At 40.7% G+C, this 15581-nt stretch overlaps 1 protein-coding gene across 5 annotated transcripts in view; it reads right to left on the bottom strand.

Moving 5' to 3' along the window:
* TENM3 (teneurin transmembrane protein 3) overlaps window positions 1–15581 on the bottom strand; it is a 2178135-nt gene that overhangs the window by 38216 nt on the left and 2124338 nt on the right. For all 5 annotated transcript variants that reach the window (XM_043513542.1, XM_043513543.1, XM_038399412.2 and 2 more), the window contains 3 exons: window positions 2638–2870; window positions 1950–2104; window positions 170–1044 (listed from right to left, as the gene is read on the bottom strand). In XM_043513542.1, the coding sequence (XP_043369477.1) occupies window positions 170–1044; window positions 1950–2104; window positions 2638–2870 (1263 nt within the window). The remainder of the gene's footprint in view (window positions 1–169; window positions 1045–1949; window positions 2105–2637; window positions 2871–15581) is intronic.

Below are 15581 nucleotides of genomic sequence, written 5' to 3'. Positions count from 1 at the left end.
GGAAGTTGTCAGACAGACAAAAAGTACAGGAGTGTTTAATTATTGTTTGTGTTTGCAAGTACTTTTTAAAGCTTATTTTTGTCAAAGCCCTAAAAGTATTTCAAATAATGTTACTGGACTCTAGAACTGTGTAGACTAATTATAACAACTTTATTTTTTCTATACTTACTCAAAAAATGTAGTCCATCCAGTCTCATCACTTTTAGTTGCCAGAAGCCCACTGTTGCCATGGTAAGTAAATAAAACAAGCTCTTGTCCTTGGGCAGTCATGCTTTTCAGGCATCCATTTGTGCCTATAGTCAACCAGATCACTTGGTTATCAGGAGACACCACTCTCACTGGCATCCGATTGGGATCCCGTCTGATACGAAGTGTGTTTCCATTGCTATCGGTTACTGCTGTAATATCATTATCATTACTGTAGCTAAAATTGTACAGATAGTCTCCAGTGACTAAACTCATTGTGTACTGGTGAGTACCATTGACATCGAAGATATAGAGCTCTTGATCAGTTGGAGAGGCAACTTCATAAAAGTTCACTGAATTCAGCAAGGGCTTGTTCTTTGACACAGCTCGTATCCGAATATTTCCAAGATCAGCAATGTACAATGTACCATCTGGAGACACAGCCAAGGAGGAAGGGGCATTAAGTTTGGCATCTTTAGCATAGCCATCACCACTTTGGTAACAGTCACAGTTGACATCATTTTTGCAATCACACTCTGATGGTATTCCAGCAACTAACGAGATCTCTCCATCAGTTGTGACCTGCCTTATTCTGTTAATCTTTTTTTCATCAGTTTCTGTAATATAAAGTACCCCACTGTAGGACACCGCTATAGCCGTTGCTGATTCTAAAGTGGTCTGTACAGCATGCTTTCCGACAGAGTACTCCACGCCAGGCACTTGGCAGTGCATTGGTCTCCCAGCTGCAATACGGACCTGACGATTTTCAGTGATCTGCAAAACTACATTGTTATCCAAAACATAAATGGAGTTATCCATTGGATTGATAGCCAAATCTGTGGGCCATTCCAGACGTACCTAAAAAAAAGAAAAGGGTTTCATTAGTCAGTCAATCTAGGTTAAGTACAATTAGCTTGCTGAATTGAATTTAACCTGAGTTTTAGATAATGCTTTTAGGATATTTCTAATTTGTTATAAGCAGACTAGTCAAAAGGCCTCATATGAACACAAATGGAGTAAAAAACTATTTTATCCAAATTATAGAGCTTTCAAAAAGATGCACTGGAACTATCCTACAGGCATTCCGCCTCCCCAGTAATCTGGAATGACCTTATATGCACGTGCAACCCCCCCGACTATTCAGAGAGTCTAAATCAAAGAAGTTGTTCAAAGAATGGATATTAAGGAACTACTGACTCATATTGTACCATTGCTATCTGTAATAAGGTAATATCAAAAATGAAATTCAGTACTTTCCAGATTGTGAAATATTGTATTGGTATTCCATTTTCAATCACAGCAACAGTAAAATTCCTTCATATAGCTCCACTGGGACCAATAAAAAAGGGTCCTCTGAGCTCTTTAAAGTATCCTGGCATTCACACTAATAAACTAAGGACATTAGTGGTTCTGTTCATTTAAAAAATATTATGCCAATACTGGTCTAATATATTTGCGACTCTGCTGGTATTTTATTACTATACTTAACATTTCTTGCTGACAATTATGTTGTTCTGTACTACACTGAACTTTATGTGTAGAAAAATTGAATACAGCAGCATATATTTGCTAGTAGAATATACTGAAAATCATGCCCTTGGAATAAGTTTTTTAACACAAAGTTATCCTGTTAAATATATAAATATTCAACGTGTTCCATCTGATTCTATTTTGTGGATCAACCAAGCTGCACTAGCTTTCCCCTCTACCCGATTTCCCCCCGCAAAAAAACCCACTCCAAATTAGCTGTATTTTAAAAATACCTGGCTGATGTGCATGCTAGTGTCACATGTTAGAGGTCGTGCTGAGGTTAGATCATTAGAGCCAAGCAAAGTTGATATTATTCCATTTTGATCCACTTTTCTAATCATGGTCCCATCAACAAAGTAGATTAATCCATTTTTGTCAATTGCCAGTCCTTTAGTCAAGAGAAAATTTTTTAGTTTTATTACACTAGCCATTTATTTAGCACCCGTTATTAACAACCTGCTAAGTGCTAGTGACTAGGTCTGAGGAATACGAGGACAGGAAATACACAGCTTAGAAAGTATGCAATATAATAATTTGTAAATATATGTAGCATAATGAACAAAGGTTTACTGCACATTATACTCTTTTGACTGCATATCGTTCTACAGAAAGTAAAATGAAGTCTATGAGAGGTGCCTGATATTTTAGTATACCTGAAAAACTGAATAGGTGGGAGTAACACATTGACATTTTAAAAACGTTGGATATAATTTGCTGGATACATAATCTTTGTGAAATTTTAAAAGGACTGTAAAGTCAAATATTTCCTGTAAAATCAACTTGGGCTTTTTGTAGCTTCATTCTATATGGCCTTTCTGGACAGCAAAGGAGGAGCTTTTCAAAAACACAGTTGTGATTAAAGCACAAGTTCAGGCCCTGACTGATTATTTTTTTAAGACCATGAATTGATAATGTCTCTACCTTTGGGACTCATGAGCGTTGCTTCCACAGCCTTGCCTCCATCACCACATCTTGCCTCATCAAATGGAAGGCACTGTTCTCCAGTTCCTGCTACTACATCAGCATTTTTTGTCAGGTCTTTTGCAGCAGTGAGTGACTTTGGACGATAGATCCTGCGTGTGTTAGTGTCAGAAACATACAAATCTCCTGTGACTGGGTCAGTTGCAAGGTAGTATCTGTGAGCTGGGTTGCTGCTGTAAAAGGCGATCACAGATTTAAACATAATGAGTAATAAACTGCACATAAGCACTGGAGGAAAAAGTTTCAGATTTAACTGGCTACGTACTGGCATTCATATAAAAAATAAAAACAGTAGTCATATGCAATTCGACATGGCTGCTCTCTCTATAATGGACTCAATCAAAACACTCAATTCTGAAATCTCTCTTGGGTGTTTGAAATCCTGATTTGGATTCAAACTTTGCAGCATGCCTCATCCCTAGCTTACACTTGTTTCATCACTGTTATCTCAGTATCCTTTTTATTACAACTTACACAGCGTTGCTGAGGTGCATGGTTTATATTATTCATAAACAGATAAGGTAGGGTTCATATTATTGGTTCATGGACAGGAGATAAGACGTTCTCCTTAGTATTGGTTTAATCTGTTCCTCTCAAAAGCATGATATGCATGATTTAATAAATTAGGAAAATTCATCTTTTTCACCACAGCACTGAGTGCAGTTTTTTTCCTTTACACAAAGAATCAGATTTCAAGATACTGTACATTTTGGGCACAAAACTACTAACTATACCAATAGCCTACATTATAGTGAAAGAAAGCCTGTATTGCTATCCATTTCCCCAGAAACATATGGTTTGCTGCTCTGGTGTTACCACATCATTGAGAATTACTCTTTTCTCCCCCTGATAGAGAAAAAGCAACTTCGGAGAGTACCCCTCTTCGTTGATATATCATGATCCAGTAACTTAACCTGCTGCAGTTATGATTCTTGACCTGATTCATGGCACTAAGAACAGAAATAAGGTCATTCAAGTACAGAAGGTGATATCTGATGGCCTCCTAACGCACTGAGCCATAGTGCCAGAATAGTCAGTTCCATTTCTGATATGTTTGCAAATGCACTCTTAAAACATATCTACCAATCATGACGATATCCAAACATCTGTTCACAAAAAGGTAGTATCTCACATTTTGTAAATATAAATCAGTGCTAATGTAACAGATTTTATACAATGCCACTTGCAAAAAGCAACAGAGACCAACATGAACAAGTTGTGAACAAATTATAGGGACAGCTTTTTATGGCTGGTTTCAGAGTAGCAGCCGTGTTAGTCTGTATTCGCAAAAAGAAAAGGAGTACTTGTGGCACCTTAGAGACTAACAAATTTATTAGAGCATAAGCTTTCGTGAGCTACAGCTCACTTCATCAGATGCATTTGGTGGAAAATACAGAGGGGAGATTGATATACACACACAGAGAACATGAAACAATGGGTTTATCATACACACTGTAAGGAGAGTGATCACTTAAGATAAGCCATCACCAGCAGCGGGGAGGAGGAAGGAGGAAAACATTTCATGGTGACAAGCAAGGTAGGCTATTTCCAGCAGTTAACAAGAATATCTGAGGAACAATGGGGGGTGGGGTGGAGAGGAGAAATACCATGGGGAAATAGTTTTACTTTGTGTAATGACTCATCCATTCCCAGTCTCTATTCAAGCCTGAGTTAATTGTATCCGTTTGCAAATTAATTCCAATTCAGCAGTCTCTCGTTGGAGTCTGTTTTTGAAGCTTTTTTGTTGAAGGATAGCCACTCTAAGATCTGTGATCGAGTGACCAGAGAGATTGAAGTGTTCTCCAACTGGTTTTTGAATGTTATAATTCTTGACGTCTGATTTGTGTCCATTCATTCTTTTACGTAGAGACTGTCTAGTTTGATCAATGTACATGGCAGAGGGGCATTGCTGGCACATGATGGCATATATCACATTGGTAGATGCGCAGGTGAACGAGCCTCTGATAGTGTGGCTGATGTGATTAGGCCCTATGATGGTGTCCCCTGAATAGATATGTGGACAGAGTTGGCAACGGGCTTTGTTGCAAGGATAGGTTCCTGGGTTAGTGGTTCTGTTGTGTGGTGTGTGGTTGCTGGTGAGTATTTGCTTCAGATTGGGGGGCTGTCTGTAAGCAAGGACTGGCCTGTCTCCCAAGATCTGTGAGAGTGATGGGTTGTCCTTCAGGATAGGTTGTAGATCCTTGATGATGCGTTGGAGAGGTTTTAGTTGGGGGCTGAAGGTGATGGCTAGTGGCGTTCTGTTATTTTCTTTTCTTTATGTTTCCTTTTCTTTTTATGGCTATCTACTTTAAAACTATAGCAGAGTGCCATATACATAAAATTGTTTTAACATTTTGGTTTACAGTAAAGAAATCAATGAAGTAGATAAATTACATCAAATGCTTAGTACTTAAACACCTTTTGTAAATGAGTGTGTTACAGAATTAAACATTATATAGCACAGCTGAATACAATTACATGAAAGTTTACATTAAATTTGTGTTGTTAATGTAAATCTGAAATTGTTACAGTACCAAGCTAATTACTGAAACATACTTTCAATTCTTAATTATAACACAAATGATTTATAATATACTGGTGTACAAACTATTTACATTTATGATTACTTTGGTTTTTAAGAAATATTTTGTGCATTTTTAATATAAATGTACTGCAAAGTGCAAAATACAAATGAAATGACTATTTAGGATAATTTTTAGTATTGGAATACAACATAATCAGATCAACAACTGTGAATAATTTATATACACAGTATATTTCCTGTTTTTAATAAACAGTGGTTAATTATTTGATAAATAAATGAGGATAAGGCTTCTAATTTTAATACACAGTTCTAATTATAAGCAAAAAGTAATAATTATTAATTAAGATCACTTATCTTAGTGGTAAGTAATAGATTTTCATTAATACAAAGTTATTTAGATGATCATTTGAAAGTGATTTCTGTTTTTAAGGAAATTATCAGATGTGGAGTTTGTTTACTCAGGATATTATTAGGTAGTTAATATAAGGCTCTTCAAGTTGTTAAATAGAAATGTCTAATTACAGTATATTTTTGAGACATAAATGGTATAAATATATAATTAATTTTCTACTGAAAGCTCAGAAGTTGAGGTAGCCATATTTGTTATAGGCACATCAATGCTGAATTCTGAAGAGCAAATCAGAACTCAGGGATTTCTATTACATATGGTTAGTGAATTAAGTTTACAACCAAAAAGAAAAGGAGTACTTGTGGCACCTTAGAGACTAACAAATTTATTAGAGCATAAGCTTTCGTGACCAGTAGCCATAGTACAGGGATGTGCATACTATATAATTACTGAAAACAACCGGTGATATTGATTGGCTACTGAGGCCATTTTATTTAACCGCAATTTAAAATACTAAGATTCTGACACATCTGCAAAATCAAAGAAATAGAATCTAAATCCAAGTTACTTCTCCTTAAGCTATCCAGCATTGTCTGACTCATTGTAGGGGACTTTGAAGAGCATGCAGTAAGAAAGCAGCATGAACTCAGACTCAGAAGGGACCACTGTGATCATCTAGTCTGACATCCTGCACATTGCAGGCCACAGAACCTCACCCACCCACTCCTGTACCAGACCACTAAACTCTGGCTGAGTTACTGAAGTCCTCAAATCGTGATTTAAAGACTTCAAGTTACAGAGAATCCACCATTTATACTACTTTAAACCTGCAAGTGAGCCCTGCCCCATGCTGCAGAGGAAGGTGAACCCCCCCCCCCCAGGGCCTCTGCCAATCTGATCCTGGTGAAAATTCCTTCCTAACCCCAAATATGGCGATCAGTTAGACCCTGAGCATGTGGGCAAGACCAACCACCCAGACACCTGGAAAAGAGTTCTCTGTAGTAACTCAGAACCCTTCCCATCTAGTGTTCCCTCTCTGGCCACTGGGAATTTTTGCTACTGCCAGTCACTGCTGGGCCACATGCCATTGTAGGCAGTCCCATCACTTATTGAAACCGTAGGCTTTTTGCCCCCACTGCTCACCTTGGAAGGATGTTCTAGAACTTCACTTCTCTTATGGTTAGAAACCTTCACATAATTTCGAGCCTAAACTTGTTTATGGCCAGTTTATATCCATTTGTTTGTGTCCACATTGACACTTAACTTAAATAACTCCTCTCCCTTCCTGGTATTTATCCCTCTGATGTATTTATAGAGAGTAATCATATCTCCCCTCAGCCTTCTTTTGGTTAGGCTAAACAAGCCAAGCTCTTTGTCTCCTCTGATAAGATAGGTTTTCCTTTCCATTCTTCAGATCACCCTAATAGCCCTTCTTGGCACCTGTTCCAGTCTGAATTAATCTTTCTTAAACATGGGAGATCAGAATTGTGCACAGTATTCCAGATGAGGTCTCACCAGTGCTTTGTATAATGGTACAAACACTTTTCTGTCTCTACTGGAAATACTGTGCCTTTATGCATCCTAAGATTGCATTAGTCTTTTTCATGGTCACATCACATTGATGGCTTAGTCATGCTGCAATCAACCAGTACACCAAGGTCTTTCTCCTCTTCTGTTGCTTCCAACTGATAAATCCCCCACTTTATAGCAAAAATTCTTGTTGTTAATCCCTAAATGCATGACTTTACAACTTCTGTTAAAATTCATCCCATTTCTATTACTTCAGTTTACATGGTCATCCAGATCTTCTTGTATGATATTCTGATCCTCCTCTGTATTGACAATACCTCCCAACTTTGTGTCATCCACAAACTTTATTAGCACACTCTCAATTTTTGTACCAAGGACAGTAATAAAAATGTTGAATAAGATTGATTCCAAGACCGATCCCTGAGGAACTCCACTGGTATACTTCCCCCAGCCTGACAGTTCACCTTTCAATATAATTCGTTTTAGTCTCCCCTTTAACTAGTTCCTTGTCCACCTTTCAATTCTCATATTAATTCCCATCTTCTCCAATTTAAGTAATAATTTCCCATGTGGAACTGTATCAAATGCCTTACTGAAATACAAACAGATTAGATCTACTTCATTTCCTTTGTCTAAAAAGCCAGTTACCTTCTCAAAAAAGGAGATCAGATTAGCTTGGCACAATCTACCTTTTATAAAACCACATTATATTTTATCCCAATTACCGTTCACCTCCAAGTCCTTAACTACTTTCTTTTTAAAAATTTGTTTTAAGACCTTGCATACAAATGAGGTCAACAGGCCTATAGTTTCCTGGATCACCTTTTCCCCTTTCTTAAAAATAGGAACTATATTAGTAATTCTCCAGTCAGACGATTTACAGATTCATTAAAAATCCTGCTATTGGGTTTGCAATATGATGTGCCATTCCTTTAATATTCTTGGATACAGATTACCCAGACCCATTAAGATGTCTGAGTTTGACTTCAACTTCCACCTTGGCTGTGGTAATTTCTACCTCCATATCCTAGTTGCCATTAGTGACCATGCCACTACCCCTAAATTCTTCATTAGCCTCATTAAAAACTGAGGCAAATTATTATTTGTTTAGGTGTTAGGCCATGCCTACATAATCTTTTATCTCTACCCCATCCTCAGTACTTAGCGGTCCCACTTCTTTCCTTGTTTTCTTTTTATTTGTACGGCTATAGAATCTTTTACTATTGGTTTTAATTACCTTTGCTAGGTCCAACTCTGCTTGGGTTTTGGCAGTTCTCATAATAAAAATATTTAACATTTTAAAAAATTATTAGGGTTGTTATGCGATTAAAAATTTATTACGATTAATCATGCAATTAAAATAATTAATAACAATTTGCGCTCTTAAACAATAATAGAATACTATATATATAGTCTTGTCTGGTGAAAAAAATTTCCCTGGAACCTAACCCCCTCATTTACATTAATTCTTATGGGGAAAGTGTATTCGCTTAACATCGTTTCGCTTAAAGTAGTATTTTTCAGGAACATAACGACAACATTAAATGAGGAGTTCCTGTACTTGAAAACTGATATCATGTCCTCTCTCAGTCTTTTCCAGCTGAAACAAATCCAATTTTTTCAATCTTCCGTCATAGGTCATGTTTTCTAGACCTTTAATAATTTTTGTTGCTCTTCTCTGCACTTTCTCCAATTTGTCCACATCTTTCCTGAAATGTGGGGCCCAGAACTGGACACAGTACTACAGTTGAGGCCTAATCAGTGCAGAGTAGAGCGGAAGAATTACTTCTCATGTCTTGCTTACAACATTCCTATTAGGTTTCAGAGTAGCAGCCGTGTTAGTCTGTATTCGCAAAAAGAAAAGGAGTACTTGTGGCACCTTAGAGACTAACAAATTTATTAGAGCATAAGCTTTCGTGAGCTACAGCTCACTTCATCGGATGCATTTGGTGGAAAAAACAGAGGAGAGATTTATACACACACACACACACACACACAGAGAACATGAAACAATGGGTTTATCATACACACTGTAAGGAGAGTGATCACTTAAGATAAGCCATCACCAGCAGCGGGGGGGGGGGAAGGAGGAAAACCTTTCATGGTGACAAGCAAGGTAGGCTAATTCCAGCAGTTAACAAGAATATCAGAGGAACAGTGGGGGGTGGGGTGGGAGGGAGAAATACCATGGGGAAATAGTTTTACTTTGTGTAATGACTCATCCATTCCCAGTCTCTATTCAAGCCTGAGTTAATTGTATCCAGTTTGCAAATTAATTCCAATTCAGCAGTCTCTCGTTGGAGTCTGTTTTTGAAGCTTTTTTGTTGAAATATAGCCACTCTTAGGTTTGTGATCGAGTGACCAGAGAGATTGAAGTGTTCTCCAACTGGTTTTTGAATGTTATAATTCTTGACGTCTGATTTGTGTCCATTCATTCTTTTACGTAGAGACTGTCCAGTTTGGCCAATGTACATGGCAGAGGGGCATTGCTGGCACATGATGGCATATATCACATTGGTAGATGCGCAGGTGAACGAGCCTCTGATAGTGTGGCTGATGTGATTAGGCCCTGTGATGGTGTCCCCTGAATAGATATGTGGACAGAGTTGGCAACGGGCTTTGTTGCAAGGATAGGTTCCTGGGTTGGTGGTTCTGTTGTGTGGTGTGTGGTTGCTGGTGAGTATTTGCTTCAGATTGGGGGGCTGTCTGTAAGCAAAGACTGGTCTGTCTCCCAAGATCTGTGAGACTGATGGGTCGTCCTTCAGGATAGGTTGTAGATCCTTGATGATGCGTTGGAGAGGTTTTAGTTGGGGGCTGAAGGTGATGGCTAGTGGCGTTCTGTTATTTTCTTTGTTGGGCCTGTCCTGTAGTAGGTGACTTCTGGGTACTCTTCTGGCTCTGTCAATCTGTTTCTTCACTTCAGCAGGTGGGTATTGTAGTTGTAGGAATGCATGATAGAGATCTTGTAGGTGTTTGTCTCTGTCTGAGGGGTTGGAGCAAATGCGGTTATATCGTAGCGCTTGGCTGTAGACAATGGATCGAGTGGTATGATCTGGATGAAAGCTAGAGGCATGTAGGTAGGAATAGCGGTCAGTAGGTTTCCGATATAGGGTGGTGTTTATGTGACCATCGCTTATTAGCACTGTAGTGTCCAGGAAGTGGATCTCTTGTGTGGACTGGTCCAGGCTGAGGTTGATGGTGGGATGGAAATTGTTGAAATCATGGTGGAATTCCTCAAGAGCTTCTTTTCCATGGGTCCAGATGATGAAGATGTCATCCATGTAGCGCAAGTAGAGTAGGGGCATTAGGGGACGAGAGCTGAGGAAGCGTTGTTCTAAGTCAGCCATAAAAATGTTGGCATACTGTGGGGCCATGCGGGTACCCATCGCAGTGCCGCTGATTTGAAGGTATACATTGTCCCCAAATGTGAAATAGTTATGGGTCAGGACAAAGTCACAAAGTTCAGCCACCAGGGTAGCCGTGACAGTATCGGGGATACTGTTCCTGACGGCTTGTAGTCCATCTTTGTGTGGAATGTTGGTGTAGAGGGCTTCTACATCCATAGTGGCTAGGATGGTGTTTTTAGGAAGATCACCAATGGACTGTAGTTTCCTCAGGAAGTCAGTGGTGTCTCGAAGATAGCTGGGAGTGCTGGTAACAAAGGGCCTGAGGAGGGAGTCTACATAGCCAGACAATCCTGCTGTCAGGGTGCCAATGCCTGAGATGATGGGGCGTCCAGGATTTCCAGGTTTATGGATCTTGGGTAGCAGATAGAATACCCCAGGTCGGGGCTCCAGGGGTGTGTCTGTGCGGATTTGTTCTTGTGCTTTTTCAGGGAGTTTCTTGAGCAAATGCTGTAGTTTCTTTTGGTAACTCTCAGTGGGATCAGAGGGTAATGGCTTGTAGAAAGTGGTGTTGGAGAGCTGCCTAGTAGCTTCTTGTTCATACTCCGACCTATTCATGATGACGACAGCACCTCCTTTGTCAGCCTTTTTGATTATGATGTCAGAGTTGTTTCTGAGGCTGTGGATGGCACTGTGTTCTGCATGGCTGAGCTTATGGGTAAGCGATGCTGCTTTTCCACAATTTCAGCTCGTGCACGTCGGCGGAAGCAGTCTATGTAGAAATCCAGGCTGCTGTTTCGACCTTCAGGAGGAGTCCACCCAGAATCCTTCTTTTTGTAGTGTTGGCAGGAAGGTCTCTGTGGGTTAATATGTTGGTCAGAGGTGTTTTGGAAATATTCCTTGAGTCTGAGACGTCGAAAGTAGGATTCTAGGTCACCACAGAACTGTATCATGTTCGTGGGGCTGGAGGGGCAAAAGGAGAGGCCCCGAGATAGGACAGATTCTTCTGCTGGGCTAAGAGTATAGTTGGATAGATTAACAATATTGCTGGGTGGGTTACGGGAACCATTGTTGTGGCCCCTTGTGGCATATAGTAGTTTAGATAGCTTAGTGTCCTTTTTCTTTTGTAGAGAAGCAAAGTGTGTTTTGTAAATGGCTTGTCTAGTTTTTGTAAAGTCCAGCCACGAGGAAGTTTGTGTGGAAGGTGGAATTAGCCTACCTTGCTTGTCACCATGAAAGGTTTTCCTCCTTTCCCCCCCCTGCTGCTGGTGATGGCTTATCTTAAGTGATCACTCTCCTTACAGTGTGTATGATAAACCCATTGTTTCATGTTCTCTGTGTGTGTGTGTGTGTGTGTGTGTGTGTGTGTGTGTATAAATCTCTCCTCTGTTTTTTCCACCAAATGCATCCGATGAAGTGAGCTGTAGCTCACGAAAGCTTATGCTCTAATAAATTTGTTAGTCTAAGGTGCCACAAGTACTCCTTTTCTTTTTGCGAACATTCCTATTAATACATCCCAGAAGGATGTTTGCTTTTTTTTTTTTTTTTTGCAACAGTGTTACACTGTTGACTCATATTTAGTTTGTGGTCCACTATGACCCCAGATCCCTTTCCACAGTACTCCCTTCCTAGGCAATCATTTCCCATTTGTATGTGTGCAACTGAGTGTTCCTTCCTAAGAGGAGTTCTTTGCATTTGTCCTTATTGAATTTCATCCTGTTTACTTCAGACCATTTCTCCAGGTTGTCCAGATCATTTTGAATTTTAATTCTATCCTCCAAAGCACTTGCAACCCCTCTCAGCTTGGTATCATCTGCAAACTTTGTAATTGTACTCTCTATACCATTATCTAAATCATTGATAAAGATGCTGAACAGAACCGGATCCAGAACTGATCCTGCGAAACCCCACTCATTATGCCCTTCCAGCATGACTGTGAACCACAGATAACTACTCTCTGGGAATGGTTTTCCAACCAGTTTTACACCTACCTTATAGTAGCTCCATCTAAGTTGCATTTCTTTAGTTTGTTTATGAGAAGGTCATGTGAGACAGTATCAAATGCTTTACTAAAGTCAAGATATAAAGTAAAATATTTTTATACATTATTCTGTTTTTAAATATCAAAATCAGAATCTGTAAATATTAATAGATCCTTTAGTATACGGGTATGAAAAGTGCTGCTTCAATAGATAATAGCTCTGTGATACTATTTAGCCTTCATTATTATTATGGGATGAATGATTATTACCGTGTATTTTTTTGCTTTAGAGTCCTGTGCTGACAAGCTGTCAAAGTGACATGTCAAAGGCTACATTGCCTACATCTTAGTTTAAATAGAAATCTCTCTAGTAATTTGAATGTTTTGAAAGTGAAACTAGATGTGCTGCCTTCTCCTCCCTCTAAACCAAGTATTATGTCGTTGTCAATGATGCAAATCCTTGTGGAACATTCAAGAGTAGAAAAAGCAAAGCAGAAGAATCTGCCTGCAGCCTTCAGGGGTTGACCACAACCTCTGGACTTGGAGCCTATCAGCTCTGCTCTTTGGTTGCCTGTAGATGTAGTTGCTCTTGAGTAATGTGAAATATTCCTCTCTCCGCACCCCCAGGGCTAAAGGGGCAAATTGTAACCCTAGAGCAGGTCATGTCAGGATGCACAGTAGGTAAGAATCTGCTTGTACTGTAGCTCCACAGCCATTTTTGCAATGGCTTCTGTGGTCCTTTACATGTCTTTCTACCCCAGGCAGAAAGTGCATGATGTCCTCAAGAAGCTGAGCTCCACAACATACAATTGGTGCACACCTTTTGCACAGTCCTCTGAAATTCTACTCTACCCTTGTGCAGAAGAAATGCATCACTTCCATTAGCTGCAGAGCACACATCCACAGGAGAAAGGCACATCCTCCTCAATTTCCCTTAATCCTGCCAGCCCTATTTCCGAAATACCACGGTTGAGAATGCAACTGTAGCCTCACAAGTGATAGTGGGGAATGTTACTGCTATATCATAGAGAAATATGTCTCGCTAGATGACAATTCTTCATTCCCTAAACTACTTAGTGATATGCAAATGTTTGAAAAGGCAATGGAGGAGCTCTGTGATACATGGTGTAATATTTTTAAAACCACAAACTAAAACAAATTTATTATCTAAACAAAATGTGGCATACTAGTTAAAGCACCACACTAGCCAAATAGGGAGTGTGTCTGAATTGTGTTGGAAAAAACAAAAAAACTATCTAGCACGGGGTGGGCAAACTATGGCCCGCAAGCCATTTTAAGATGATCTGCAAGCCGCACCACACAGCTCGGCCCCACTCTGACACTCTGGGTGGGGCGCTGGGTCCGGACTGCATCAGCAGCTTGGCCCTGCTCCGGTGCTCTGGCCGGTGGGCTGGGTCAGGGGCCAGACCATTCAGCTTGGTCCCGCTCTAGCTGGGGCGCTGGGTCGAGGGCCGGACTATGCAACTCAGCCCTGCTCCGGCACTCTGGCCAGGGTGCTGGGTTGGGGCCGCACCACGTGGCTCGGCCCCGCTCGGCCAGGGTGCTGGGTTTGGGGCTGGACCATGTGGCTTGGCCCCACTCTGGCCGGGGCACAGGGTCATGGCTGCACTACGTGGCTCCCGGAAGGCACGGCATGGCCCCTTTCTGGCTCCTACGTGCTCCAATGGGAGCTGCAGGGGGTTGTGCCTGCGGATGGGGCAGTGTGAAGAGCCGCCTGACTGTACCTCTGCATAGGACCCAGAGAAGGGATATATCCAGGAGCTGCTTGGGGTAAGCGCTGCTCGGAGCCTGCACCCCCTGAGCTTCTCCCCAAGCCCCCGCCCCAGCCCTGATCCCCCTCCCGCTCTCCAAACCCCTCGATCCCAGCCCGGAGCACCCTCCTGCACTCAAACCTCTCATTCCCAGCCCCCCCCCAGAGCCCGAACCCCCTCCCACACCCAACCCCAATTTTGTGAGCATTCATGGCCCGCCATACAATTTCTATTCCCCAATGTGGCGCTCGGGCCAAAAAGTTTGCTCAACCCTGATCCAGATTATGCAAAAAGAAAATTCACAATTCTGATCATTAACAGTATAATTTAAAGAATTCAGAATATTGTATTTAATCATGGAATTTCTTGATGACACTACAGGAAATGACACTTCCTGAACTATCTGAACTATTACTTCTTAAATAAAAAACCCTTCCAAAATTAAGAAAAGAAAATCCATATGAGCTAGTATGGCCAGAAGAAGAGTAAATCTTAAGAAAATCCAGGCATATGAAAAAATGAAATGTGAGTCTATGGGTGTTTGTTTAAAACCAAACAACCAACCACCACCTGACAGAACACACGAACACAGCTAATATAAAAACTGGTATGACGGCTGAGCCTCATGTCTGTCACATGACACACACTTATCAGTCTTGTCACAGAGCCCTGCTGTAATGTCACATGTCCAACAAGACTACCCACACAGTTTCTCCTCCTTGCTACCAGGAGCTGGTAAGGCAGAGGATCTGCAGGGAATCAAGCTGCCTCTCTTTCTCCTCTGGGTGCTCCCCTTGCTGTAGCCAAACCAGTCTGGACCAGCCAGGAGGAGGAGAAGGTAGCTGTAGCTCCTTCAGAGTGCCTGCCAGCATTCCCAGCTCTTATCATCTTGTGAATCTTGGAGTCATGTTACTATGCGAGAACTTCAGCTTTCAGTTTTTTTTAAAAGTATGTTTCTTGCCCTTGTGGTTGTACAAAAAATCTTGAAATATGAATCCCAAAAGGCCCCAAATCTGAAGGCTAATAAAAGAAACTCAAAATATATTACATTTACAAATCTCATGAATTTTAAGCTATCATCATCATATTTTGGGTCAGCCTAATGAGTTTTGAATGACTGAAGTTGACAATAATGCTGCTAGCAAGGGATAAAATGGGAGCCAGAAGCAGGTTTAAGACTAGGAGACAGGAGAAGGGAGCAGGCAGCATAAATGGGAACAGTGACTGGGGATTGGAAGTGACAAAAACTGGGTACAGAAAATGGGAACCTGTGGCTAAAAGTAGGATGCAAAAGAGGACAGGATCTGAAGAGGGACAGGGCACAAAGAGGGTCCTTAATGGAGCTGAGAACAGGAATTGAATA

The sequence above is a fragment of the Dermochelys coriacea genome, chromosome 4, assembly GCF_009764565.3.
Source record: "Dermochelys coriacea isolate rDerCor1 chromosome 4, rDerCor1.pri.v4, whole genome shotgun sequence".
Classification (NCBI taxonomy): domain Eukaryota; kingdom Metazoa; phylum Chordata; order Testudines; family Dermochelyidae; genus Dermochelys; species Dermochelys coriacea.
Note: the sequence above shows the minus strand (reverse complement) of the source record. Positions and strands in the feature narration are given on the sequence as shown.